The 27,706-nt window shown below is 63.1% G+C and overlaps 2 protein-coding genes across 7 annotated transcripts; one reads left to right on the top strand and one right to left on the bottom strand.

Moving 5' to 3' along the window:
• Nucleotides 1-137: 137 nt before the first annotated feature.
• Nucleotides 138-1,464, top strand: MTERF4 (mitochondrial transcription termination factor 4). Its single transcript, XM_075032340.1, has 3 exons — nucleotides 138-518; nucleotides 604-788; nucleotides 884-1,464. Exons 1-3 carry the CDS (start codon nucleotides 167-169, stop codon nucleotides 1,286-1,288), a joined length of 942 nt encoding a protein of 313 aa, XP_074888441.1. The 5' UTR covers nucleotides 138-166; the 3' UTR covers nucleotides 1,289-1,464.
• Nucleotides 1,465-1,502: 38 nt separating this feature from the next.
• On the bottom strand, nucleotides 1,503-24,261 carry SNED1 (sushi, nidogen and EGF like domains 1). 6 transcript variants are annotated; one of them, XM_075032335.1, is made up of 33 exons: nucleotides 23,786-24,261; nucleotides 20,526-20,813; nucleotides 19,762-19,902; nucleotides 18,890-19,052; nucleotides 17,852-17,977; nucleotides 17,609-17,722; nucleotides 16,679-16,792; nucleotides 16,300-16,413; nucleotides 16,048-16,164; nucleotides 15,624-15,749; nucleotides 15,241-15,345; nucleotides 14,668-14,781; nucleotides 14,398-14,514; nucleotides 13,812-13,928; nucleotides 13,610-13,726; nucleotides 13,234-13,347; nucleotides 12,979-13,152; nucleotides 12,673-12,786; nucleotides 11,610-11,723; nucleotides 11,122-11,235; nucleotides 10,921-11,034; nucleotides 10,006-10,302; nucleotides 8,640-8,823; nucleotides 8,438-8,550; nucleotides 7,623-7,901; nucleotides 7,060-7,204; nucleotides 6,640-6,722; nucleotides 5,856-5,942; nucleotides 5,506-5,622; nucleotides 4,916-5,006; nucleotides 4,195-4,278; nucleotides 3,899-3,936; nucleotides 1,503-3,463 (listed from the first exon to the last, which is right to left on the bottom strand). In XM_075032335.1, exons 1-32 carry the CDS (start codon nucleotides 23,987-23,989, stop codon nucleotides 3,900-3,902), a joined length of 4,338 nt encoding a protein of 1,445 aa, XP_074888436.1. In that variant the 5' UTR covers nucleotides 23,990-24,261; the 3' UTR covers nucleotides 1,503-3,463; nucleotide 3,899. The 6 variants fall into 6 exon arrangements, with proteins under 6 accessions (XP_074888436.1, XP_074888431.1, XP_074888434.1 ...); XM_075032330.1 differs by having other exon boundaries at nucleotides 4,916-5,003; nucleotides 23,786-24,138; XM_075032333.1 differs by lacking the exon at nucleotides 11,610-11,723 and having other exon boundaries at nucleotides 23,786-24,138.
• Between the last annotated feature and the right edge of the window lie 3,445 nt (nucleotides 24,262-27,706).

The raw sequence follows: 27,706 nt of genomic DNA on the forward strand, positions 1-27,706 counted from the left end.
ATAAAGAGAATTTTAACCAACTCACACTACTGAGACGCGGGTTAACGTAAGGCCATTTCAGGGCCCAGCCCGGCCGCTCTCAGGCTCCTCGGCCTGCTCTCAAACGCCGCCCGCAGGGGGAGCGGGGCGCTGGCGGGGTCCCTGCGGCTCCTCCCCGCGCCGGGCCATGGCGGGGCGGCTGCTGCGCGGCTGCGGGCGGGCGGCGGCGGCGGCGGGCTGGGCCCCGGTGCCCCGCGGCCCTCCCGCCGCGCCCGGGCCGTGCCCCCGCCGCGGCTGCGGGGAGGCGGCGGGGCTGCGGGCCATGGGCTTCAGCGAGGAGCAAGCCCGGCGGCTCCTGGGGCTGCGGCCCCGGCTGGGCCCGCGGCGCCGGGAGGCGGCGGCGGCGCAGCTCCTGCTGCTGGGGCTGAGCGCCGAGGCCGCCCTCGGCCTGCTGGAGCGCAGCCCGGCGCTGCTGGAGCTGCCGGCGGAGCGGCTGCAGGGGCGCGCCGGGGAGCTGCGGCGCCTGGGGCTCGACGGAGGTAGGGCGGCGGCGCGGGGAGGGCGCCGGGCCGGGCCGGGTCAGGCCGCCGGCGCCCCCCGTCCCGCTCACCCCGGTGCCCGCAGGTCGGCTGCAGAGGGCGGTGAGGCGCTGCCCCCAGCTCTTCACCGTGCCCCGGAAGAGGATGGCGGCGGCGGTGCGGCTGCTGCGGGAGCGGTGCCTCTTCACGGCGGAGCAGCTGCGGGAGGTGCTGGCGACGTGCCCCGCCGTGCTGCTGGAGGAGCCGCGCCGCCTCCACCACCACTTCCAGGTGAGGGGCCCGGGCGGGCCGGCCGCGGGCAGCGCCTGCGGCCTGGCGGGCACCCGCCCCGGCGCCGTGCCTGAAAGACCCTCTCGCACCCGCAGTACGTGTACTTCAGGATGGGGGTCCGGCAGAAGGAGATGGTGAAGGCCCGTCTTTTCCGAATGCCCTTTGCCGAGCTCAGGAACCGGCACGTCTTCCTGGAGCGCCGGGGGCTCTACCAGACCCCATACAAGGGACAGACCCAAACCAGTAACCCCAAACTGAAGGACATCCTCCAGCTCCCGGAGAAGGACTTCCTGGCCAGCCTGGCCCACTCCACCCCGGAGGAGTACGAGGTCTTCAAGAAGCTGCTGGCTCAGGAGGAGGAGGAGGAAGAAGAGGAGGAGGAAGAAGAGGAGGAGGAAGAAGAGGAGGAGGACGAGGACGACGGGGACGAGGAGGACAGGGATGCACTGTATGCGGAGGAGGATTTGGACAGTGAAGAAAGTAAACCGGCCCGGGAGTGAGGCGGTGAGGCTCCAAGGTGCCCGAGCTCTCCCATGTTGGCACACTCCTTGGCCCCACTGCACTCGTGGGTGCTCTGGACCACCACCCCACCCAGGCACCAGCCTTGGTGGCTGCTTGGGCTCCAGGTGCAGGGCTCCGCTGAGGGGCAGCAATAAATTCCATATATCAGAATACACCAATCCTCGTTCCTCCTCCTTGACCAACTACTTTAAAAAAATAACCAGTTTCCATAAAGCGTTTTTATTTAAAAAACAAAACAAAACAAAAAACAACCAAACCAAAATAACAAATTTATTTCCAAGGCTAGGTTAAAACCTTCTGGCTGCGTTACATATTGTGCTGCCTGTGGGGCGGGAGGCGGCAGGATGCTGTGCCGGCTCGTAGCAGGGCCGTGCTTCCCCTCGCTGTGGGGACAGGCCCCACAGCAGCACTGGCTGGGCCCAGGGGCTGTGCTGGAAGGGGACTGTCCCATGGCGGGGCCACCTCCACCTTTGCAACCTCTGTTGGCGCTGGTCGCATGGCTGACAAGGTAGGGGTGCAAGCAGCCCCAAAACCTCCCCTCCCTCGGGGGCAGCAGAGACTGTTCTGGCTTTCCCCTGGCCCTGCTCTTCCAGGCAAGGACTGGCTTCTCATTCCCTGGGGGAGGCAGGAAGCCTGGGCTCACCTTGCAGCAGGAGGAAAATGAGGCAAGTCCATCTCTGACTCCAGTTCTTCTCTGGGAGCAGAGCTAGAGCCTGTGCAGGAGGGGAGCATCACGCTGGTCCTGGCTTTACATTGGCCCTGCCCCTCCCAGGCTGCTGCCGGATGCCTCGGCAGCCGCTCCTGCGGGCAGAGCACTCTTACGCGGCTCTTGGGAGGGAGAGGGTGGTGGCAGGAGCAGCGAAACTCCTGGCCCTGTTCTGCTCTGAGAGCATCTTCTGGGCTGCAGCTCGACACTTATGGCTGAATAACAAAGCGCACTGCGATGCTCATGGGAGGGGAGGGCAGCCCCGCGGGGATGCTCCCCAAGCTGCTGGGGAAATAACACTCTATACCATAACTACGATATATCTCTGGTATGTATTAATTTATAATATACACTGTGTACGTTAATACACAAATCTATGTTTAACTAGTGTTGTCATACAAACTCACAAAAACTAGGAACGTTTCTAAGCTACACTTTTTCCTTGCCTGCCCTGCTGCAGCTGGTGGGGCAGCCGCTGCATGCTGGTCCTCTCCTGCGCAGACAACACAGCACTGGCATCTGGGCACGGGGTGGTGCCATGGGGAACATAAAGGCTGCAAGCAGCTCAGGGGGATGGCACGGGGAGCTTGCTTCATCACCGAGCCTATGCTGTGCCCTGCCCTGGCTTAGAGGCAATCAGCATCAGAACAAATGTGGTTTTAACACCTCAGCTGATAAATTTCACCCTACAGATCACTTTTAAAATTCCTTCTAGGCGCTCTATTGCTTTCTGAGCTAGAAATTTGGTTAAAACCAGGGATTCTTTACAAAGCAAAGAAAAAAGGCAGGCAGTAGAAGCTGCCTCTATTTCCCCCGCTAGAGCAGAGAAGACAGGGATGTGCCTCCACTGCCCGCACTCACCTCGCTGCTTGGGGGAAGCTGCTCACCATTTCTAACTTGTCTACATAGGGAAGGTCTCCTCCAACCAGATTGTTGTGGGCCACATTTCAGGTGATAGCTAAGGCTTTTCGGTCTGCATTAAACTGTTTTATTTGGGGGTTATAGGTAATTTATAACCTTGGATTACGAAAACAGGTTGGTGCAGATGCTGGTGGCAGGGAGCTGGGCTCAGCCCCACCGATGCCTGAGCAGAGCTGGGAGCCCATTGCTCGTGCAGAGCAGGTGGAGGGGGGCTAAGCGGGGCTGGTCCCCTCGAGGGGCAGCCAGCCAGCCACTGCAGTACACTGGCGCTCAGCTCCTCAGGGGCAGAGAGGCAGCCGGAGTAAGGCAAGCCAGAGCGAAGGCAGTGCTGGTCCGGCAGAGGGAGGGGAGTGCTGCTCGGCGTGCCAATCCGGCTGCATGTCCCTAACGGGCTGGAGGAGAGGGAGAGGCTGATGCCAGGCAGGAAGGTTCCCCCGCTGTGTTCAACCCAGTGAGCAGATCTGATCTTCCTGGTGTTTCAAAAGCCCTTAGATGTGGAAAGACGAAGTTTCTACTGCTTTGAACCCTGTGAAGGAGCAGGAGAAGAATGAGCTGGTGTGCAGAATCCCCCAAAAGCCCCACAGCTGCCTCTTCCCACACTGCGCACCCATCTCGGGCTGGGAGAAGGGGACCTGCCCTTTCCAGGGCTCCAGCCTTTGCCTTGCACAGGCAGGCAGCAGCTGGGCCCTTTCTGTGCAGGAATCTCTTGTTCATGCAGCTGCAGAGCTGCAGGGAAGCAGAGCATTGCCTTCTGCTCCTCCACCCCAGCCAGAAACAGAAGCCCCCAGCCGTGTGCCCAAGCCCGACCAGCACGGCAGCTGGAGAGCCCTCGCACCCCCTCGACATGGCAGCATGAGCCTGGGCTGCACTCTGGCCTCCACCCTTCTCCTCCCCAACTCCCAGTGCAGTGGCAGGAGCTGCCCCCGCCCGTGGCTGAGGAGGGCCTGGAGCAGGTACTTACTCTATGGCTTCTTCAGTGTGTGACTGTTGCTTGGTTTTCTGAAAGAGAAGGGAGGAGAGCAGCGTCAGCCCTGCAGCCCCACAGCCATTGCTCACAGGGAGGGCATGCAGAGCTGACATCTCAGCCTCGGTCATACGCTCGTCACACTCTGTTCTGTGCAGGGTGCCTGCACCCCTCTCCCAGTCCACCCCCAGCGTGGGGATCCCTGTGTGTGCTGGGTGATGCCAACTGTCTGCATCCTTCTGTCTCGGGCCACAGGAAGGCTGGCGTGCTTGGAGTGCTGCTGCTAGCTGTACCTGCTGGTTGTCTTCTCGGAACCGGTGCCCTCGCAGCTCTCCTTGTAGCAGATGTCCTGGTGTACCTTGTAGACTCTCCTGTACCTGCACACACAGCAGAGGGGCGAGTTGTAGGGAATAACAGGGACAGATCTGCTTTTATGAGTGCGAGGGGGGAAGTCTGAGGGTCTCCACCATTTCCTTCCAGGCTGCGGTAGCCAGCCTCGGTAGGAACAGGTCTGAGCCTGCTATGCCTGAGGGCTGACGCCACACAGCCAGGCCCTTGTGCCTCCATTGCAGGAAGGCTGGGCGAGACAGGGGGCAGAGCAGAGGCCCCCATGCCCTGGCATTACAGCAGGGCTGGCCCCAGCCCTCTGCTTGCAGACAGGAGAGGCAGCTAGGAGCTGAGCTGGCAGGGGATCTGCTGCTGCCTGGAGGGGGGTCACGCACACCAAATCCAACCTCACTGCCACATAGGGGAGTAACATCGCTATAGGACTGTCAATTCAGCAACACCCTGCCCTGAAACGCAGCTGGTGGGGCAGCCCCAGGGGCTCGAGGGCACACGAGGCTGCTCAGCCTGCGCTGGGGAGAGGGCAGCTGCAGCCACCTGGCAGCTGCCAGCGGGGGTCTGCGATGGCCTCGCGTTCGCTCTCCCTTCCCCGGAGCTGAGCTGCAGGGAGACATCCCCGGCTCTGAGCACAAGGGGAAGCGGGGAGCACAACCTGCAGGCAGTACTCACAGGTAGTGGCAGGTGCCTCCTTCCCACACAGGGAATGACTTGGTTTCCGAGTACAGCCGCGTGCACGAGTGTGGCACCTTCTTGCAGGCTGCTTGGGGAACAGGAGAGGGGAGCTATCAACAAGCCCGTCTCTGGCCCTGCCTGCCTGTGCCCCGTGGCAGGGGGGTGGCAAGGCCCCCCTGGCTTCCCCTGTGCTGTCCTGGAGGGCTGGCCTCAACAGAGCTGACCAGGCAGGAAAAGCAGAGCCCCCAGCCTCGCAGTGCCCAGATAACTACATGGACAAGGCAGGAGCCTGACTTGCCTGGCAGCAGTGGAGGGCTCGGCCAGAAGCGGGGAGCAGACGTGCGCTCCCAGATCTGCCCCAACTGGCAAAAGCAGAGCCCAGCCCCTCTCTCTGCTCTTGACACAGTGCAGCCCTCTCTAGAGAAGCCTGGGCATGGTGGGAGCCCCCTCAGCTGGAAGGAGCCAGGTGCTGACAGAGTGTGCTCGGTGACCTGAGCCCTGGGCGACCTGTGGCTGGGACAGCTGCCAGGCTGGGCACGTGCCCAGGCAGAGGGAACTCGGCCCTCTGGCAGCAGCACAGCACTCACCCAGCTCGCAGAGCCGGCCCTTAAATCCCGGGCGGCAGTCACAGTGGTAGGACTCGACGTCCCTGGTGCAGGTGCCTCCATTCCTGCAGGGGTTTGTGGAGCAGTTCTGCCCCTCGCCTGCAAAACACATATGGCTGTCAGACCCCAGGGCCACAGCACAGCCCTGCCCACCCCACCCTAATGTGCCAGGGTGCTTCCGGGGAGAGCTGCAAGCTGGCGAGCAGGGATGGGGCAGCTGGCAGTGGCCCATGCCATGTCCCTTGTGTGCTTCCCAGCAGGGGAGCAACAAGAGGATGCCTGTGGGGCCCAGGCTGGGTCCCTGCTGCTCATGCATCTCCCCCTGGACTTACTCTTGCTCTTTGCCTCGTGCAGCTGCAGTGCTAGACTGCCCTGGCTGGACACCTCGGCATTCTCCAGCTTCACTGGAGCCTCCGGCTCTGGGCAACGAGAGGGTCAAATGTCACCTCCAGCCAGAGCCAGACCCAAAGGCAGCCCCTCTGATAGGATCCAGCCTGCCCACAGCCATCAGGGAGTTGGTCAGGCCTGAGGCAGTGGTTTAGCCTTTCCCAGTTGGCACCCCTAGAATTAGGGTGACCCCCTCACCCTTCTTGGAGGGCTGTGGGACACAGCCATCAAGTGTGCTAGGCCCCTTCCTCACCCCACAGTGTGGGGTTCCCAGGCCTAGTAGGATATCTTGAGCTGGCACTTATATCCCTGGTGTTCCAGGGACGGCCAATGGAGGGGGGGGCTAGTCCTGGGCTAGTGAGGGGCTTCTTGCCCAGGTGCCCTCCTCAAGTGTGAGGGGCTGTGCTGGAGGGCTGCAGGATCACTGCCTGGGCTCCTGCTGGCAGGGAAGAAGGCCAGCCTGTACCACAGCCAGCATTGCCTCCTGTCACCAAAAGTCCCTCTCTGGGCTCCCCAGCTGGCTGTGTGTCACCCCTCTGCCTGGATAGGGGTCTAGCAAGCAGGTCAGATGTTCATCTGCCCAGGGAGAGGTGGGAGGGCTCTGCCCTCCTCTATGGCTCCCCCAGCCCTACAACAGCCTGCCCGGCTGCCACCCTGTCCGGGGGGGGGGAGGCATAGGAGATGGCACTGGGTGACAGAAGGAGACCAGAAAGACAGCAGAGCACTTACGTGTCTTCACAGTGATGGATTTACTCAGCGCAGTGCCAAACCTGGTGCTGATCCTCCCTCTGCCATCCACCAGCTCGGTGAACCTGGGACAGGAAAGCCATGAGGGTACAGAACACTGTGGGTCCCCCAGGCCACAGCCGCCCCATGCGCTAGGGCTGGAGGCAGCTGGATAAAGCACTTGCTGGGTGGCATCAGGCTTGGTGCAAGTCCTGCGGGCTCAGCTGCAGGCAGCGTAGGGGACCTGCTCACAGGACAAGGGCCTGCCTGGCTCAGGACCCCAGCAGGCGGGCAAGAGGCGCAACCCAGCAGGGCTTGACCATGCGCACCCCCGAACACAGGATCTGGGAAAAGGGGCTGTGCTCAGCCCGATGCTTGCACCGAGTGCTGGTGAAGAGCCAGGAGTGCTGGAGCAGTGCCTACCTGGGGGCTGGCGAGGGCTCCTCAGCTGTGTCACGATCCGCTAGCAAGCGGAGCTCGGGCAGGAAAGCTGGGGGCAGCCTGTTGCGCAGGACCCGGGGGTGTCCACCTTGGCTCCACCGTCTCTCCGGAGCCCCATCCCTCTGCACTGCAGACCAAAGGGTTATGCTTAGCAGGAGGCAGGCCATGAGTCAGCACAGCAACCCAACTCCCAGCCAGTCCCCTGGTCCCCAGGCTGCCATTTAGGGCTCTTTGGGAACATGTGCACACTTTCCACATGCCTGGGCTGTGAGCCCTCGTCCCTGTGAAGCATCACCGAGCTGTACCTCTGCATCTGCCCTCTGCTAACGGAGGGCACCCTGCAACCCCCCACCTCCCATTGCAGGGAACCTGTATCCTGTCCCCACAGCCTGCTGCAGGCACCTGGTTCTGGGGCAGCAAGTCTCCATGGGCTTGTTACTCTGTTGGTCATCTGGTTTCCTACCCCCTGCCCCCCTTCGCCATCAGCTCATTGCCTCCCTTGTGCTGCGGCAAACTGGCAGTGCCCCAGCGAGCCAGACACTCACAGGTGGTGACGTAGAGGTGGATGGGCTCACTGTGCACTTGGCCTTGCTCCGTGTTCTGCACAGCCGTCACGGACAGGCGGTACCACTGCCCAGGGAGCAGGTCCCGCACCGTGTAGGACACAAGCTTCCCATTGGGCACGTAGCGGCTCTTCACACTCTGAGCGGTGGTGACGTTGATGATGTACCCCTCCACGGCACCGGTGGGCGGCTGCTCCCACACCATGGACACAGAGGTGGTGGTGACTCGGGAGGCGGTGAGGTTTTGGGGGGGTAGAGGCCCTGAGGCAGGCAGGAGGTAAGGAGAAAAGGGGTCAGCGCTGGTGTCCCCGAATGGCGACTGCTCTACTTGCTCACACGCCACCTTATAAGCGTGCCAGGGCCCCAGCTTTCCTGGCCATGCCGCGGCTAGCCCTCAGCCCAGCTCCAGCTGTGCAATGCACCGGGAGGAGATGCTCAGCGCTTGCTCCCTGCCAAAGTGGACAGGGCCTCACTGTACCTGGGTCTGGCCCTTGCCCTCCAGCTGCCATACAGCAGAGGATGAATCAGGCCCGCGTGGGCTCCACGTGGGGCTGAGCTCGTGCTGCCCTTGGGCAGTGAACGACATCTGGCAGGGGAGAACGTGCTGCTGCCTTGCCTGCCCTTCCCAAGAGCTGCCTGCATGCCTCCTACCCGCTGTGCTGGCCAGACAGGCTGACGGCTTTCACACCTTCCCCTCCCTGCAGCTTTCCTGCTGGCCATGAGCCGCGGCTGCCCTGGGCCTGCCAAGCCCCAGGGCCCCTGCAGCGGTGGGGTGTGGTGAAAGCAACCCCACTCACTTGTCCACACATGGAAGGGGGCCGTGGCCAGACTCTCCGAGGGGTGGTCATCCGTCCCCAGGCCGCTCAGCGTCGTGACGTGGACGATGTACCTCTCTCCTGGTTGCAGGTCCCTGTGGAAGAGGAAGTCGGGGTGGGAAGGGGTAAACTGGGCAGCCTGGAAGGGCCAGCTGGCCCGGCACCCGCCTGCCACCCCACTCACAGGAAGGTGTACTTGGCCACGCTGCTGTTCAGCTCCACGGTGCGGTCTGCCAGGTCCCCCGGCTGGCGGATGGAGACACGCACCCTACTGACGGTGGAGTGCTTGAGCCGGTGGAGAGCCCATTGCACCGTGATGGCGCTGGCTGTCACGTTCGTGATCTCAAAGCCTTCCACCGTACGCGGTCCTGGCCGGAGCAAGCGGAGAGGGCTGCGGTCAGCCTCTGGTTATTGTGGGTTGCCCTGTCCCTTCCCCGTGCCCCTGCAGAGGGGGGTCCTGCCTGCCCTTCTGGATTGGCTTCCCCAGCAGGAGCAGCTCCGTACCACCTGCCCTGCCGGGCTCACACTCTCCCATCCTCACCACCTGTGGGCAGGCAGGAGGCACATCCTCTCCCTGCCTGCAAGGCCTCCTGCCATCCATGGCACCCCTGGGGCTGTCCTCCTCTGGTCCCAGCCCCCCCCACCAGCTCCAAAGGAGCCACAGTGCCTGGCCCTGGCCCTAAGCCCACCTAAGCACACCCCAGGAGGCCATCCTGAGCGCAGTTCTCATTGTCCCCGGCACCCGTCCCTGGCTTGAGGCCTCCCAAGATACTGTGCCTTCTCCTTCCCTGGGCTTCAGTCGGTCTCAGCCTGCTGCGGGGGTGGGGGGATGGGTCCCGCAGGCTTTCCTGCCACCATCCCCTTCTCGTTACAGGGCAGCTTTTCTAGGTCTAATCCCCTCCATCCTCAGTTTGCACTTGAATTCCACATCCGCCTGCCCTAGAAAGCGGGACCGCAGCTGCTCCGCCTGCCCATGCTCCCACAGAGGCATCACTGTGCCCCCCTTCCCTCTGCCTGCGGAGCAGAGGTCCCTGCCAGCCTCTGCTCTTTCTGGCACATCCCCACACCGAGCCTGGCGGGATGATGGGGTGACTCGCCCATGGGGCTCGTTGTCAGAGATTGCCCAGCCCTGCTGGCCCACTGGCACGGGGGCTTCTCCAGCTCAGCCAAGCAGCACCGGGGACCCGCGCTACCCTGCGCTCGGTGATAAGGAGTAACTGGTGCGGCAGGCGCAGCCTGGCCCTGATGAACAGGATCCAGGAGCAGTCCCCGCTGCCGGCTCCCTTACCAGCCCCCGGGCAGGGGCCCGGTGAGCTGCGGGTGTGTTCTGTCCCCTTTTACTCACAGCAGAGAACAGCAATTCTCTGTGCTGAGCGCTTTCCAAAGGCCCCAGGCTGGATTTTTAGGATCCGCACCACCAAACCCGCCAGGGTTTGGCACAGGCCCGGGCTGCGGCTGGAGCCGGTGACAGGGGGGATGTGGCACAAGCCCTGGCGCCTGCGGGGGCTGCAGGTGCTCACGACCGCGATCCCCCCAGGGACGCTACTCACTAGTGCGTGTGGTGAGCATGACGGGCCTGCTGATATCGTTCTTGTTGTTCACGTTGCGTTTGACTGAAAAGACAGAAATATTGTAGGCTCTGCCGGAGGCTAGTGCCCGCAATTGGTGGGCAGAACGACTTCGGTCCACAAAATCTGTCCTGCGGTAAGAGCCGTCGAGGGATACGTACGTCACGGCGTAGCCGTCAATGAGTTGCCTGGCAGCTGCGTCCTCAGGTGGGTGCCAAGAAATCAACACACCAGTGTCCTCCACCCTTTCCACCTTTAATGAGGTTGGTGGCAGCAATTCTTCAGGGTGTGGGCAAAAGCAAAGGGGAGAGGTAACGCCATGAATCTTTAGAGAACAGACCCCGGCAGCAAGAGGCAGAGTGGCAGTGATGGAGGACGGGGCCCTCTCCCTCGGCACGCCTGGCAGGGGCCCTGCGGGTGCCAGCCGCCACCGGCCCGGGAGGAGCCAGGGCGCCAGGAGCGCTCCCGGCCACCGCCACCCGGCGGCACCGGCGGCCGAGCACCTGCCGCCGCCTGCCAGGCCTAGGGCGCCGGCGAGACGGGGCGAGGGGCCCCGGGGAGGCCGGTGCTGGCAGCGAGAGGCTTCCCTCGGACGCCTCGGCCTCCCCTCCTGAGGGCATCCGAGGGATCGCCGTCGCCGCAGGGGGACCAGGGAAACCCGTCCCCGGCGTCCTCGTGCGGAGCCCGGCGCCTGTGGCAGCAGCTCAGCACGCCAGCGCACGCCCGACACGTCGGTGGGGCCGGGCTGCCCCCCGCGGAGGCAAGGCCCCCAGCCCTGCCCGCCTCAAGGAGAGCTGCTGGTCCCGGACGGCGTCGAGCCCCTCGCGGACGGTGGCCACCGCCGGGCCGGCGTCGAGCCCCGCGCCACGTCCTGGTGCCGCTGCTGAGGGCCTTTACCTTTTTCGCAGCTCTTGCCTGTGTAGCTGACTTTGCAGGTGCAGCTGTGGGTGCCATTGCCGGGCAGGCAGTAGCCTCTGCTCCCGCAGGGACTGGAGAAGCACGGATCGCTGGCTGCAGGAGAGACGTCAGGCCCAGTGACGTTAGTGGTGCCAGCTAGCCAAGCGGCCGCCCCACACCGAGCTGCCCTGCCCGCCTCACCTATCTCGCAGTGGTAGCCGAAGAAACCCTCTGGGCACACGCAGAGGTAGGAGCCCCCATAGCTCTCGCACTCTCCTCCATTTCGGCAAGGGGCTGACTCGCAGGCGTCCACTTCTGGAGGCAGGAGGAGGCCGGCAGTGAGCGGGGGTCCCCAGCATGCCGGCAGCCAGCTCCCACAGGCAAGCCACGGCAATGATCCCTCCCAAGGGGGCAGCAGGACGGATGCACAGCGTGGGGCTCAGCACAGCCGGTCTGGACCCAGAATCCCACCCAAGCACTGTGGTGGCTGCATCCCCTGGCATGGGGTGGACGCCTTTGAAAGGGGATCCGTCACTGGCAGACACCTCATTCCTCGCTCCCTCCCCACCAGAGTTTCGGGGTCAAGGTGCCCAAGAGAGCGACCAGCCGCCTGGATCGGTGCCGGTCCTGGCAGCGTGCCGGTGCCCACAGTCCAGCCCCCCACTGCCCCGGGAAGGGCAAGTCCCTACCTGTCTCACACTGGGTCCCCACAAAGCCCTCGGGACAGTAGCAAGTGAAGGACCCGGGGAGGTCCCAGCAGGTCCCGCCGTTCTTACAGGGCTCTGACTGGCACTCATCAACATCTGGGGAGTGGTGGGAGAAGAGGTGCCAGCTCAGCATAGCGATGGGGAGCTTGGAAATGCAGTGCTTTTCCTGCAGGGTGCAGACCCTCCCCACATTGCTTGCTACCCCCAAGCCCACCAGCCAGGAACAGCCCCGCTCCTGAGGCCATCAGGAGCCCACTGCCCCACACCTGCCCCTACATGGGGGCTGCAGCAGGATCTGGGCATGGAGACATGCCCGCAGGGACACCTGGGTATGGCTGGCAGCATGGGGGGCTTTGCCAAGAGGTCACCTAGGATGCCTGTGGCAGGTCCCCTTCTCTGACCCACAGCAAGCATCCCACCTTCTCCCACCACTGTCCTCTGCCAGGCCCTGGGGAGCTGGGCTTGAACTGCCTGCCACAGAGTGCCACCAGCCCCCATGCTGCCCATCACCCCCTTCAACCAGCACCCGCACGCAACCAAGACCATGTGCATACACAGGAGCAGGAGCACAGCACAGCCAAAAATGTGCTACATCAAGCTTCTTTTCTCCCCACATCTTGGCCAATAGCTTTGGAGCCAGGCAGGGCGCTTCCCACCCAGATCCTGAGATCTGGGGCTTCTCTGCACAGGCTTAGCATGCCTCAGGAGAAGCCATTGCCCCGTCAGCGACAGAAATGCCCACACGGCATCCATTAGTGGGAGGACAGAAGTAGTGCACATGCCCCTGCAGCCCTGCCTGCTCCTTGGCCCAACTGGGAGCAGTGTCTCCCTGCCAGTGCATCCAGAGCTGGCCAGGGGCTCTGGGAGAGGACCCCTCGCTGCAGACTGATCTGAGCATGCAGTTGGGAGACTGAAGCCAGCGCACACAACCGCAGGCAGCCCAGCTCCTGGTCATGGGGTTCAGGCCCTGGGGGCTGTGGGACGAGGAAGGGTTTCCTATAGTGGCCTGTGGCAGCCCTGAAGCGTACCCAGCACAGTCACTTACCCGACTCGCAGTGGTGGCCGGTATAACCTGGCTCACACAGGCACAGGAACTCGGCAATGCGGTCCTTGCACTGGCCACCGTTCAGGCAGGGCTGGGACAGGCACTCATCAATCTCTGTGGGCATTTGGGCAGGAGAGAGACAAGGCGAGAGACGTGAGCGCCAGGCAGGGGTCCCTGGGGCGCTCTGTCTGCAGACAGGGGCAGGGGAGGACTGGAGTACATGTCCTGGGGTCACCAAGCCATGGTCGTGACCATGGCCCACTGGGACTGTCCCCTAGGGCTCAGCCACTCCTCGGTGCTCCTCACCATCGCATTCGGGGGGGTCGCTCCAGACGCCTGGCAAGCGGCAGACACGGGGGTGGTTGTGCTGACTGAGGGTGTAGCCCAGCTCACACTGGTATTCAGCCAGCGAGCCCACCTTGGTGGAGTTGAAAGAGGCCTGGGCATGCTTCACCTCGCTGGGGACGCCACAGTCGACCTCTGGGGAGAGACGGTGGGGTGAGCAGGGCCTACAGAGGCACCCCGAGCTCCCGGCTGACAGGGGCAGAGCAAGGCCCTTACCAGACTGGCAGTGCTTCCCTACATAGCCCATGGGGCACGTGCAAGCATAGCCCCCGCCGAGGTCCTCGCAGGTAGCGCCGTTCTCACAGGGGCTAAGGAAGCATGGGGAGGGCACTAGAAGAAGAACGGAGCAGAGACCGACTGCTGCAGAGTTGGCAGAGGCCAGGAACTGGAGCCCTTCCCTTTCCCCCCCCAGCAGCGCTGCCCTGACCTCTGGCAGGGTGCAAAGAAGAGTTGAAGCACTTCAAATTACAGGGAAGGGGGTTCAAAGCAAGCAGCGAGGCTCGCTTGCCACCACCGTGACTGTCGGCTCTGCCGGCAGCCCCAACAGCTCCCCAGGCAGCCTGCAGCACTGGTGCACCCTGCTCACACCTACCAATCTCGCAGTGACGGCCAGCGTAGCCTGGGGGACAGTCACACTTGTACTTGCCGATGTAGTGGAAGCAGGTGCCCCCGTTCTGGCAGGGCCCCGAGGCACAGGGGTCTGGCTTACCTGGGGACAGAGGGCAGGCAGGAGCTGAGCAGCGAGTGGGATGACTGCCGCCTCTCCTCCCCGGGTGGGGGCCGTGGGGCCGTACCGATCTCGCAGTGCTTGCCGGTGAAGCGGTAGGGGCAGGTGCAGTGGTACTCGCCATCCGCCTCCCTGCAGGTGCCCCCGTTGCGACAGGGCCCCGTGCTGCAGAGCCGTGGCTTGGCTGCAGAGAGAGGGTGGAGAGCGGGGGTCACCCCCTGCTGCTGGCACCCCAAGAGCCACCACCTCCCACCAGCACCCCACCAAACCCCTCACTATGGGAAAGCCGAGTGCACCCAGGCCTCAGCAACACCTTGAAACACCACCCGTGCAGATGTGTGCTGGGGCCTCGGGGGACCATGGATGCATGATGCCTGGGGACTGACGGCCGCTCCTGAGGCCAGAAGCTCAGGCATGCAAAAAGAACTCTGAAAGCAATGGTGTTGTGCAGGAAACACAACTGGATCGGCGGCTGTGACCATCAGGGGCCGTGAAGGGAGCCAAACAATCCTCCCTCACCCTGTGGGATGGGATAACCTGCACCCACTTCCAGCTGCAGCTCAGCAAGCGGCTGCTCATCTCCCACAAGGGTCCAGGCTTTTCTGCCATCCCCTGCCAGGTCCTGGGGCTAGCAGGGAGCTCTGTACGGGTACCTTTCTCGCAGTGCTTGCCAAGGAAGCCTCGAGGACACTCGCAGGTATATGAATCATCATGAACCTCACAGGACCCCCCGTTCAGGCAGGGCTCCGAGTCACAGGGGGATGGCATCGCTGCAAAGCCAAACACAGGGCATCACTGAGGACTTACGACCAGGGGTGCAAGGGCTGCTCCCTGGCTGATGACTGTATCCCTGCTCACACCTCTGGCCCGTCGCATGTGTCCCTCCCGGGGGCTGGTCCCACATCCCTGCGGACAAGACTTACTGTGGTTGGTGCCGTAGTCAGTGTGGCAGACACAGAGGTAGCTCCCGCCATACTCCATGCAGTACCCACCATCCGGGCACTGTGTGTTCATGTTGCACGGCGTGGTGGTGACTTCTGCAAACACAGGGCCAGCACCAGCCTCTGTCAGCCAGCAGCAGGACACCCAGCCAGCTGCCTGGCCAGAAACAGGGGTCTCCTAACTTTGCAGGGTCTGATGAGACAGGAGGGACCCCCTGTACCCCACACCACAGACCGTGAGAATGGCAAGGGCCAGCCTGGATGCTCAGCGAGCTTTGGAGCAGGAGTGCATGAAGGCTGCGGTTCCCCTCCCTACCCAGGGGGGCTGGGCTGGGGCCAGGGGCTGGGAGAGGGACAGCTCAAGGGGGAGCAGTGGAGGTGGAAGCATTGCCTCCTCACCAGGGGACAGTATTTCCAGGCTCAAATTCAGTGCGTGCCCCTGGTACCGTGCTAGGCTCAGGCATGGGCAGAATGTCTCCTTGCTTGCCCGCAGCCTGCCTGGCTCAAGCATCCAGGAGAGGGAGCAGACACAGCGAGTGAGAAGCCCTCACCTACCGAATTCACAGAGGAGACCAAAAAACCCAGGCGGGCATTGGCAGATGGTGACATTCCCCTCCAGACAACTGCCCCCATTGCGACACTCACAGCCCTCCGAGAGTTCTGCAAGAGAGGAGACAGGAGCTTCCCAGGACCCCTCCTGCTTGCAGGGCTGGAGGCCACACAGCCTTGCTGGATGCCACCCATGGGGGAAGCTCAGGTGGACAGCAGCCACGAGCACCCCCCCCAGACACCCAGGCACAGCCTCTTTCAGCAGGACCCACTGTTCAGTCCAGGAGCCCTGAACAGACTCTCCGGGGCTGCTGCTTCTCCCTCTCAGGAGCACGAGGACTCCCCTAGAGACATGACACCCCACCAGAGAGACCCCCCTGGGTACTCACTGTCTCGACAGTCCTGCCCGGTGTAGCCCTCCCGGCATTCGCAGATGTAGCCCTGCTCTGTCTCCAGGCAGCTACCCGCGTTCTGGCATGGGTGGGAGAGGCAGGCGCCAGGCACACGGGGCCCACCTGTGGGGAAGGGGGAGGCTGAGCCAGAGCCACCCCAGCCTGGAGCTGGAACACCCTCCATCACGGGGGGAGCCACGGCAGAGCTGGTCTAGCCCACCTTCATGCCGGAGACCCCACCGCAGCTGAGCAGCCCCGATGGAAGGAGCTCCCCCCCAGCAGCACCACAACCCCTCTGCACATGCTGCCTGCCAGCTTTTGGCACTGCCTGCGGCTGATACAGCCCCTTCTAGACTCTTCCCGCCTGGCTCATCCGAAACCAGTTCCCGTGCCATGCTGCGCAAGGCGTGCCTCCACTCACCGTACTGGCAGTTGTTGCCGTAATAACCCGGGGAGCAGGTGCAGATGTAGCGGCCGGGGCGGATGTAGTTGCACGTCTGCCGGTTTCTGCAGCTCCGGTCCTCGCAGGAAGATGAGTCTGGCGGGGGGGGAAAGGAAGCGAGCATGTAATGAGCAGAGCCTGGCCCTGGGAGAGGGGCCGTGATGGCCAGCGGAGCATGGGGGACGCAGTCCCTGGTGCGGGTGGTCCCGGGGCGCAGGCAGGAGCAGGCACCTGTCTCACAGCGCTGTCCCACGAAGGGCTCCAGGCACACGCAGGTGTAGTTATCAACCATGTCGACACAGTGCCCACCGTTCAAGCACGGGCTGGACTCGCACTCGTTCACCTCTGCAAGGGGAGGCCGGGAGGGGCGGTCAGGCCAAGCGCGGGCACTGCCAGGCTGCTGGTTCACCCGCTGCCTCCCATCCTGGATGATGCTTGGGAGGAGGAAGGCGACAGCCAGAAAAAAAAAAAATAAAAAAAATCAGTGCTGCCGGCAACACCAAGCCCTCTCCTCCCAAAACTACAGCCGGGGATGAAGCACGGTGGGAAGGCAGCCTGCCGAGGCGTGAACTGTCACCATCTCCCCCCGGTGCCTGCTCCTGCCACCCACCTGTCTGGCAGTCTGCCCCCGTGTACCCCGGCTGGCACAAGCACGCTGCCGTCCCGTTCACCGCCTGGCACGTCCCGCCGTTCTGGCACTCCCTGCTCTCACATGGCGACTCTTCTGCAGCGGGACACCGAAAAAAAGAGAGCGGGGGCAGGGATCAGCCCAGGCCCAGGACCGGCACGTGGCATCCTCTGCACACAGTGATGCTGGGGCCGGGCAGAGTGCAGCTTGGAGCCACCAACACACCCTCCGGCGGGAGGTGGCAGCTGCGTCCCCAGCCGCGGCTCTTCCCAAAACCCTTCCTTGGGCAGCTCAGACCCTTCATCCCCTTGCGCCTCTCAGATGCCAGCGCGCTGTGCTGGACGTTTCTCCCTCCCTCCCTCCCTTCCCTGAAAGTCAACTCCCTGCTTGCCTTCTCCACTGGCCTGGAGGCTCACTGGGAGCCAAACACTTTGGCAGCACTTCCACCGGCGGGCGGAGGCCAGCGGTGGGGGAAAGTGGCCACCATGGCCCCTAACAGGGACCAGGAGAGTCCCCGCTGGCTTCGAAAGGCTCAGGACCAGAGCATCACCTGCGAAAGCAGGGCCTCCAAGACTTCTGTTTAAGCACTAACCACCAGTTTTTCTGACTAAGGGAGCGGTGGCAGGGAGAGGTGCTGACGGCAGGGCTGAGCCAAGCCCTCGGCAGAGCGGGCTGCCAGCGGCAGGATGGGCTCACAGCCAGAGCAAAGTTTCCTTTGCCTGCATCAAGCTGAAATCCAACCAGCCATCGTAAACCGCTCGAGCCCAGCGGCTGCCACAGGAGCCCCAGTCTCGAAGAGCCGCCCCCGCCCGCCCCCCGCCCGCCAAGAGTGGCGATGCCCCCCAAGCCTGGGGTCTCTGCTCTTCAAATGTGGCAGAGCCAGTCCTGCCACACCAGCAGCCCCATACTCACCGGTCTCGCAGTTGGTGCCTCTGAAGCCCGGCAGGCACCTGCAGCTGAAGTTGCCGGCACCATTGAGGCAGGTGGCTCCGTTCTGACATGGGTGGGAGAGACACTCGTCCACATCTGAAACAGAGCCCCGTGTGGGGACAGGAGCTCAGGGCAGGGACAGGGACAGCCAGCACACAGCAGTGATGCCAGGAGCGAGACCTGCTCCCCGTGGCGAAGTGCCAGGAGCTCAGGGCTGGCACTCACCGACATGGCACCTCTTCCCAGTAAAGCCAGCCAGGCAGGAGCAGGTGTAGGAGGGGTTCCCCGTGATGCAGTCCTCGATACACTTCCCCCCATTCAGGCAGGGCCGCAGTGTCAGGCAGACAGAGGCTGTGGGGACACCGGTGCCCCCCCGTCAGCCTGCGCCCCGGCAGGGCTCACCCGCCGCCTTCCAGCCACACCAGCACCAGGGTCCATCCCCGTGCCCGCCCGGCTCCCCAGGGTGCTCGGGGAGCCCATGGGGGCTGCCTGCCTCACGGCAGGGCAGGGTCCACTCCTCACAGGCTCCCCTGGGACAGAGGGGCTCTTTTATTCCTCCTGTGTGAGGGGGAGAGGCTGCATAGAGTCAGCCCCGCCAGCCAGAGGCACATGGACGTGCCCTCGCTTATCACCCAGGGCAGAGGGAAAGGGGGACAGGAGAGCCCGCGTACAGCAAACCCACCAGTAACGCGAGACACACGCAGATCACGGGTGGGAAAACATGGCTGGGGGGGAGCAGGGATGAGGAATGGGAGGCTAGCAGCCCTGCAGGGGATGTGTCAGGACCCCTGGGGTGGGGAGTGTGGCCCAGCCCTAGTGCCCCGGCCAGTGGCACCCAGCAGCCCTCCACATGGCTCGCCCCAGCCACCTGGGACTTACGGACATATGCATTCCCCGAGGGTGCCAGCCCCTTGTGCCCTGCCCTGCCCGGCAGCGGGCCGGCGGGGTCCCGCCTGTGCACCGTCACCTCCTCCCCAACCTCCCTCATAGCTCCGCGCAGGCTCTTTTAGTCTCAAAAGTCTTCCTCCCCTCCCCATTTGCTCTCCCAGCCCCTTCCCAGCCCCGGGGCACCTGTGGGTGCCATCCCCAGCCACAGCAGGCACTGAGGACAGTCCCCCCATGGCTGCCTCCCCTCCCTCCCCAAGCCCTTCGAGCCACCTCCTCCACCCCGCAGAGGTGGGGGTTGAGGCAGGGAAAGACGGGGCTGGAGAACAGTGTGGGGTTGGGTTGGGAGTTAAATAAACCTAACTGCTGTCCTCTTACTTGTATTGCTGCAGCCCCCCACTTGCACCTGGGCATCATCGATTCTGAACACCCAGCGCCCGGGGATACCCACATTTGTCGTCATCTCCACGTCAGCGATGTCATCGGTGCGGGATCCGGGGATGTTGAAGTAGCGCTTTCCATCACCGGCGTTAAAACCTGCCTGGGAGGACAAGGGCAGAGAGTAAAGAGACATCACTAGTGCAAGGGGGAAGGCGGCTAGAGCATGAGGGCTCATCTCTCCTGCCACTCAGCACTGGCAGCAGCATCGCTCAGACTGACTGTCCCCTTCCACAGCCACCGGCCAGCACTCAGCCCTGTCCACACGTCGGGACGACAGCCGACACGACGGGGCGAAGTGGCCACCCTGCCCACTCGGTCCCTCCCCTGGGATTCAAAACCCATCCGCTTCCTCTCCACCTGCAGCATCCTGCCTGCTGCAGGCTGGCGGGCAGAGAGCCAAGCACGGATCAACTGCCAGTAAATTCACACATCCGAACGGGTACTGGGGTTTCTGCGGGTGTGGGTGTTGGCCTTTTTTCCCTTAAATACAAAAACGCACACAAGGATGAAATAAAAATACAAGCAAAAGCTGTGCTAGCTGCGGCAGCTGCTCTTAAAGGCTGAGGTTAGGAAGGAAAAGGGACTAAGAGGCAGCAGCCAAGGCAAAGACCTGTGGTTTTGGGATAACAAAGCCCCCTGTATGGTCTTGGCTTTGGGAGCCAGAGCACACACGGATATTTAAGAACTTAAAAAAAAAAAAAAAAAAAAAAAAAATAGCAGGGGAAGGCTTTCCACCTCCAAAAAACCCCAAACCAGGAGCCACAAGCTTGCAGGGCGGATGCGTCCCAGGGGCCACGTTTGCCGCTTACCTGCGCCGCGATGCCGCCGAGCCCAGCAAAGTCCCCCCCACTGCTGGCGTGCATACCCGTGGTCCAGGTGATGGACTCATAGTTGAAGATGGTGAAGGAGAGCTTGCCGTCTGTGATGAGAACAATCTGGAAAGTGTTTACCTGCAGCAGGGAAGGGAAGAAAGCAGTGAGTGGGCAGGAAGAGGACAGGTGAGCCAGCCAAAAACCAGTCAGAAAATAAAATGATGGAAAGAGCATTTAGCAAAGGTGTTTCTTTGAGCCCCAGTCCTCCTCTGCAAGAAAAGACAGTTGGGTTTAATTATTTTTAACCCTAAGGTGTTGTGATCCCCCCGCCCAGCACCCCAGCCAGTAGGATAGCTCACTTCTCCTGCCAGGGGAACAGGAAAAATGGGGAGAAATGTGGTTATCAGTCCTCTGGAAGAAAGGCACCAAACCCCATCAGCGACCAGCTCCTCAGCATAACTGCAGGCAGGCAGGCAAACACCACCCTGCTGCTGCCTCAGAAGGGGGACACCAGCAATTTGCAGCCTCCACACAGCACAAAGAGGAGAGTTTGGTTTTGCCAGCCTGGCGCTGCTCTGTCACGGCAAGGCATCGTGATGGAGCCGCCGGGGTCAGCTTAGTCCTGCTGACGGCTCTGTGCCACATGCGGCAGGAGTGCCACTGCTGTGGAAGGCACCGAAGCTCCAGCAAGATGCTCCTTTTAAAACAAAAACAAAAACCCCTACCCCTAAATTAATGGCTGCTCTGCCCCTGCTACTCACTGGTGAAAACGAACTGCCCCCGAAGAAGGTCACTCGGTACCAGGTGGCGATGAAGACCCACTGTGCGGAAAACCCCGGGAACTCGGGGAAATACTGTGCAATGTCCCTGCTTGCTCTCTCTAAGATGGGCTGCTCAGTGCTCTCCCGGTAATACACATCGCCTGCCCGCCGGTTATCCACGTCAGCCCAGAAAGCAGCCACCACGCGCCGGTCCTTGGAGATGGGGAAGGCCACCGGTGTGAACTGGGACACCTCCTTCAGGAATGAGATGATCCCGTTGTTGTTCACCTGCAGAAAGGGAGGGAAAGAAACGGGTGGCCACGGTTGATTCCTGCCGCCAGCAGGAATCCATGTTTAGAGGTGCTTTCCATTTCACCTTTTTTTTTTTTTCACCCCCTCTTTCCACAAACATTGGAGCGCTTCCCCTTCCTGCCCTTGGAAGCGGAGACGTGCCCCGGCACCCGCAGCCCCCCACCCCAGCCGCTCGCTCGCTGGAGTGCGGCTGCGGGGAGGCAGCTGCCCGAACAAACCCAGCCCTGTTCTCCGCTGCAGCCAGGCCAGGGGAAGGGGGAACAGCTGAGAAAACTGCGGCGGCCCCAGCGCTTTAAACAAACAGCACCCAGTGCACTTGGCCAGCTCACTCTGGTGTTCTTGGCGGGGACGAGGGGCTGTTTTGTTCGCTCCCTGCTCTCTTACGGCTGACACACAGCCTGTGGGGCTGGGGTCTAGGTCGTGCCCGAGCCAGGCAGCCACCGGCCCAGGATGGGGGGGAGCCTTGCTGGGCAGGAATCCACCCGCCGGCATGCATGGTGCTGCAAGTGAGCTAACAAGTGGTCGAGCTAATGGGCTCATGCCACCAACCCACGCAAAGCCCCCCATGCTGGCTGGGCCTCAGCAGGCTGCTCTCATTAAAGCGGGAGATGCCAGACACCCGGGGCAAGATACTGCAAACTCTGAGCCCTTCCCCAGCGCTAATTAACTGCGGCAATTAGGGTCCTGGGATGCCTGGCCCAGGGACACATGGTGGAAGCGGCTCTCAGCCCAGGGAAGGAAGCTGGAGACAGTGGATGCTGCTGCCTGGAGTGCTGCCTCCTGGCTTGGGGATGCAGGGAGAGGGAGGAAGGGGAGGAAAACCCCTGCCTGCACTGATGTCTGCTCAGGCAGCAAGGGGGCAGGGATCAAAGGGAAACGCTCTTGTTCTGACCCCCCAAATTCCCAGGAGGAGACACTGCCAGCACCCTGCTGCAGTGGCAATCCCAGTGGGGCAGGCAGCTCCCAGCTGCTCCACTCCCCTGCCTGCGGTGCTGCCTGCAAGCAACAGCAGGACAGGCAGGAGTACACAGCCCCCCAGCTGAGCTCCCTAGCGTGCAATGCCTGGCTCCGGCAGCACTGGCCCGGCAAGCCCCTGGGCTGCAGGGTGGGAAAGGGGGGGCACGGTGCAGGCAAGAGGCTCTCCAGCGGAGAGAGCAGCCCTGGCACGAAGCAGGCAGGGACAGGCAGCAGTGTCATGCTCGCGTGCCGACAAGGAGCTGGGAGCCAGCGTCCCGCCAGGAGCCATGCCGAAGCCAGCATGCCTGCGCCCCGGCTGCCTGCAGGCCCAGGCTGGGGGGGCGAGGGGGGGGGGAGGATGATGGGCTGTGACAGCCTCGTGCAGCCCCTGAAGAGGGTCCCCAGTCCCCAAGGAGGGTCCCCAGCCCCTCCATGTGAGCACAGAGCAGTCCTTGCTGTGACTAAGGGGAAGAAGATTCCTGTTTCCCAAAGCCTCTGTAACCCCGCGGTGTCCACAGAGGAACATTCTTCCCCTGATTAAAGCAAGATGGGAGAGAGCCGGAGCCAAGAAGGGCTTTTTTTGTTGTTGCTGGTTTTTGCAAAGAAGGAGGCGGTGGTTGGAGGCAGCCCTCAAGGACGAAGGTTTCCAGGTGAGCCCAGCCCCACACCAGCTTCCCTCGGACAGCTGCTCCCCGGGCAGCAGCAGCCCTGCCAAGCAGACCCCCATGATGGGGGCAGGTGAGCTGGCCCTGCAGAACCAGGGGGGTCTAGGTTCAGGGGAGGGGGATGTACTGCCCTCTGACCCCTGCAGCCCCTCCAAGACCCAGAGCTGGGCTGGGCATCCCATATGTGACATCCATCACATCACCTGGCTTCTCCCAGTCTCTTCTATCCTCCCACCATGACTCAAGCCCCAAGCCCAGGTCCCTCCTGCCAGATGGCAGGACTGGTTCTTTTATCGGAGGGAAAAAAAACACCGGCGAGGACCAAGGATCTCCTGTGCTTATCCGAGGCAGCAGGATGGTACACTAGCCCAGCTCTGAGATTGCACTGAGGCGATGCTCAGCCCTCTCCTCTGTCAGCTGGGTTGGGATCGTCTGTCAAACCAGGGAGAAGGGACCAGGATGCTGGAGGATTCACTGCGCCAGGCGAGAGCTGGCGTGGGAAGCACAGACCCCCATCCCAGGATGCAGGGCTGGCATTTGGGACTAGCACCACCCAAAAGGCTCCAGGGACAACTGGGCACTCGGAGCTGCTCCTCTACCTGACGGCCACAGCCGTGGGGGACACGAGGGGCCAGGCATGACTCAAGCTCTCCAGCCACGGTCCCCTCAAGGTGGCTCAGGAGCTGCAAGGGAGCACATCAGCTGGGGTCCCAGTAACCCGGTCGTCCCAGCGGGCACAGGGAGGAGAGGAGAGAGAGTGGGATGTGCAGAGCAGCCAGCCAAGCCCGCTGCAATACAACCCAAAGGGCAGCTGTGTTTATTCTGCATTGCACCCAGAGCCCCGTTGACGCCTCCTCCCCGGCGAGGGCTGCCATCCAGGGGCTGCAGCATGCCTGCTCCGAGCTCTTGCCCACCAGCCATGCCCCACTCCCCACCTCTGGGACCCCCACCGCACACTGCTGCAGGGGCCAGTCCCCCGAGGCGGGGGCATTTCTGGCTGCAGCCAGGGCTAAGGCCAGGGCTCCCCACCACGGGCAAGCGCTTCGTCCAGCATCCCCAGCATGGCGGGGCCAGGACCCTGGTTGCACCACCCAAGGTGGCCCTGGCCCCATCGAGCTGGGGGCCCAGCACGCTTCCCAAGCCCAGGACCCCAGCGGATCTCCTCACGCCCTCAGCACGCCATCATTCCTCTGATGCTCCGAGTTCAATGCGGACCACCCGAGGGCCCCCGCGGAAACCCAGATGCACTTGGAGCCATCTGAGCGGGATAGTAATTTAAAACTAAAACGAACTAGGAGGCCCTCCCCGCCGCCCCCCGGTACTCACGTAGAGGCCGGTGTGCCCCGCGCCGAAGAAGGGGAAGGGGAGGGAGAGGGGCCGCAGCTCGGAGCCGCCGTCGTCCTGCTTCCGCGTGGCGGCGTCGCCCTGCGTGGGCCCGAAGGGGTAGAAGTCTGCCAGCGGCACCACGCCGCCCGCCCATAGCCACTCGCCCAGGGCCACCAGCACGGCCCAGCCCGCCAGGCCCCGCATGGCCGCCGGGTCCCGCCGCTCGCTTCTCACGCCGGCACCGGCCACCGCGGCATGGCGGCGCGGCGGGGGAAGGGCACCCGCGGACGGGCACGGAGCTCGGAGATGGCGAAGCGCGGGGCTCGGCTCGGCCCCTGCGCGGAGCCGATCGCCGGGAGCTGCCGATCGCCGGGAGCTGCCGATCGCCGGGAGCTGCCGATCGCCGGGAGCTGCCGATCGCCGGGAGCTGCGGACGCGGAACCGGGCGGCCGCTGCTGCTCGAACCTCCGCCGCCGCGCCGGACCCCTTCACCCTGCCAGCCCCGCCCCGCCGCGGGTGATTTGCATAGCCCGGGTGCGGCCAGCCAATGGGCGCTCGGCGCGCCGGGAGGGCGGTGGCGGAGGGGCGGGGTATGCAAATAAAGCGGGGCAGGGGGAGCGGGGTTCGGGTGGGCGGGGCGGGAGGTCCCCCCACGGGGCAGGGGGGGGATGGACCCCACGCAGGGACACCCCTCCCTGCCGCCCCCTCTCCTCCCAAGCCCCCCGCGGAGGGACCCCTCGCCGCCTCCTCACCCCCCCACGGGGGAAAAGTAGCCACCACCCATGGACACGCGTGGGTGCAGAGCCCCCCTCCAGGGCCAGCCGCGGCCCCACTCCACCCCCCATCCCCAGCTGCAGTTCAGCAGCGGGTCCCCTCTGCTCCTTTAAAACAGAGGATTGGAGGGGAAAAAAAGAGTGTAAGAGGAAAAAAATGGTGTTATTTGCTTTTTTTTTTTGCTCCCCCCCCCTTTTTTTTTTCAGGTGCTAAAAATATTATCAGGAAATTCTTTTCAGGAATGCCATGTTTTAAGTTACGCTCTAGGCTCAAGGGCCTCTTTGTCTCCACTGGAGAAAAAAAAAAAAACAACCCACACCCACCCTACATTTATCATCAGCAAATGGTTTTATCAAGAAAGCCCAAGTCCCCCAGAAAACTGCTGGGGCTGCCCCCTGGGAGACCCCACTAAAAAGCACCGGTGGGTTTTGACAGTTAATTGAGAGTTAACGATGGGTGCTGCCTGCACCGCTGCCGGGCAGGTGCTGGGGTGAGGGTTGCAGCCAGACCAGGGGGCTCGGTGACCCCATCGCCTTCCACCTCTGGGTGCCCCCATGACTGCGCCCAACCTGTCCCATGGCAGGAGTCTCTGGGGTGCCCAGGCACAGCTAGGGTGGGGGGGGGCAGGATGTGAGGGAGAACCCCATCCAGCCCCATCCAGGGTCCCGGCAAAACTGGGGAGGGCTGTCGCCTGCCCCCGGTGCTGGGTTGGTGTGGGAATCCGGTCCCTGGCTCCAGAGGTTTTCCATGTTATTCCACACCCCCGCTGTATAAATATCCTCTGCTGTAACGATTGCGAGGTACGTTTGAAAAGGGGCCAAGGAACAAATTATGTAAAGTGCAAAGCGGAGGAGCAAACAACAGCCGGACTGGGTTAGGACCAGCTGCGGACACTGCTGCGGAAAGTCTGCCTCACCGGGGCCCAGCTCTGCCATCGGTGTGAGGGTGCTCCCAAAATCCTCACCCACGCGTTGCTGGCCGCCCCGAGAGGCAGCAGCGCTGGCACGGGGATCGTCGCCTCTCTGTAGAGTGGGGGAAACTGAGGCGTGCGGTGGAGGGCCGAAAGCGGGGCTTGGGCGCAGCGGGGGGCCTTGTGGGCAGCAGGGGTGCAGCACCTAGGGCAAAGCTGCAGGGCTCCAAAATGCTCACAGCACCCTCGGCAGTACCAGGACCTGCCCCCCCTTGGAGCAGTCCTGAAACTGGACCCTGAGATCTGCCCGACCCCTTGAGATGTCAGGGCACCTCGGCCAACACCAACGCTCCAGGACCAAATGTGCCGCAGGCAGCCAGCCCCCGCCAAGCCCTGCTGCCAAACACGGCGAGGCGTCCCTGTCCCTTTAAAAATCTCCTGGAAGAAAATGTTAAAAGGAAAAAAAAAAAAAAAAGGCGAAATCCAAAATAAATAAACGGCCACATCCGGATTTCTCCCCTGAGACACTAATAAAGGCTTTATGAGTTTGATATGAATTACCCTCCCCAGCCATTTACAGCTGATCTGGAAGGCATTAGGCTGCTCGCCCCTTCCCCGGCCCGGGGGGACGCCGTAGGGGGGGATGCAGCGGGGGGCACCGCCACCCTCTCTCCTCATGGCCTATCCGTGGCTCCAGGGGTGCCGGATGACACCCATCTCTTTTGGAGAGCGACTGGAGGGGGGGTCTTCTGGCTGTCACAATCCACCACCTCGCAGCCAGGAGGGTGAGCCCTACACTCCTGTGGCGGGCGTTGCGCCCACCTCGTGCCATGTGCTCCAAAAAGTCCTGTCTCCTGGCTCTGCCGTGCCGTGCCAGGCCCCACTGCAAGCCCAGCTCCCAAGGGATACGGGGGGACGTGGTGGCAGCAACCTGCCCCCTGCCGCCATGAGCATCCCCGCAGGGGCCATCTGGATTTCTGCCGGTGGGTTTTCCCTCCGGAGACGGGTAGGGCAGGCAGGAGGGAGCAGCCGTGCCGGCAGCCATCCCGAGCGTGAGGGAAGGATTTTCTTCCAGGCAGGCTTCGCACGGGAAAGCACCGCAATGCTCCCCCTGCGTCGTCCCAATCCAGCTCCCCGGGACGCTAAATTGAAAGCAGCAAACCGAGCGGGGAAAACAGCTGTGGGCCCCGGCCGGCAGCCATTTCCTCTGGGCCAGGAGCTGGAGCCGGTGCGAAGCTAGGATCTGTGCTGGGAAGGCTGGGAGGAGTACAGGGGGAAGCAGCCCTTTCCCCGCACCATCTGGCCGAACTTTGGCTGCCTGCTCCCTCTCCGGGAGCAAATGCCCCTTTTCTCCACCCGCAGCTGCATTCAGGGTGCCCGGCTTCTCAGTGGCTTCCCAAACGTGGCCAGGACACCCCCTGCGCCCACCCTGGGGGGGATGGGTTTGGTGGGGCTGTCATGCTGGGGTGGGGACCATGCAGGTCCTGGGGGCATCCCAGGTTTCCCGTCTTTCCTGGACCCCGTGACAGGCGATGCTCCTCTGCGAAACGCCTCAGCGCGGGTCCCAGCAGCGTTTGGACCTGGTGCTTCCTCCCAGGCTCTGCAGGCACCCGGCGAGCAGGTTGAGGAGACTGGCAGGCACCGGGCACGCTGCGGCACAAGTTCGCCCACTGCAAAGCTGCACCCAAGGGAGATGCCCGGGAGCAAGGGACGGAGGCAGAGGTCCTTCGGCGGACCCCAAGCCTGTCTCTCCCTGGCATCACAGCCCCAGCGTTGCCCCAAATCTGCAGGCAGTTGCCCCCCGGTTTTTCCCAGCTGCCACTCACAGCCCCAGGGTTGTCTGCTGCCTCCCATGAAAGGCAGCCCTGGAAAACCATTGGGAAAGAGCACAAATCCCTACCCACCCCACCCCCTGGCCAGGCCCCGCACGTTTCAGGGAGGGGGGGACATGCGGAAAGGATCCGGGGAGCTATTAACGATCCAGAGAGTGTTCAGCACGGATGCTTTCAGGCGGAGGGGCCTGCAGGTCAGCACATGGTTTGGATTTGGCTCTCCCCCTCCCTTCCAGCTAATGAAGCTGAGCACAGAGAGCGTTTCCCGCGGATGTTGAACATGTGTGCGGCACAAGCATCACCTCCCGTGGGGGGAGCGAGGGGGGAACCAGCCCCAGGACCCCGGTCCCCAGGGTGGGTGAGGCGGCCAGGTAGCCCAGGATGGTGCGCAGGCATTTGGGGGGG

The sequence above is a fragment of the Buteo buteo genome, chromosome 7, assembly GCF_964188355.1.
Source record: "Buteo buteo chromosome 7, bButBut1.hap1.1, whole genome shotgun sequence".
Classification (NCBI taxonomy): Eukaryota; Metazoa; Chordata; class Aves; order Accipitriformes; family Accipitridae; genus Buteo; species Buteo buteo.

Excerpts from the sequence above, each read along its gene's own strand:
- MTERF4 (XM_075032340.1), top strand. The coding sequence starts at position 167 with ATGGCGGGGCGGCTGCTGCGCGGCTGCGGGCGGGCGGCGGCGGCGGCG. Across the intron at positions 519-603 it reads GCGCCTGGGGCTCGACGGAG|GTCGGCTGCAGAGGGCGGTG; the intron begins GTAGGGCGGCGG and ends CGGTGCCCGCAG. Across the intron at positions 789-883 it reads GCCTCCACCACCACTTCCAG|TACGTGTACTTCAGGATGGG; the intron begins GTGAGGGGCCCG and ends TCGCACCCGCAG.
- SNED1 (XM_075032335.1), bottom strand. The coding sequence starts at position 23,989 with ATGCGGGGCCTGGCGGGCTGGGCCGTGCTGGTGGCCCTGGGCGAGTGG. Across the intron at positions 17,978-18,889 it reads GGGGGGCTGCAGCAATACAA|CCTCTGTCTGCCTGACACTG; the intron begins GTAAGAGGACAG and ends GTGTCCCCACAG. Across the intron at positions 13,153-13,233 it reads AGGGAAGCACTGCCAGTCTG|AGGTCGACTGTGGCGTCCCC; the intron begins GTAAGGGCCTTG and ends GTCTCTCCCCAG.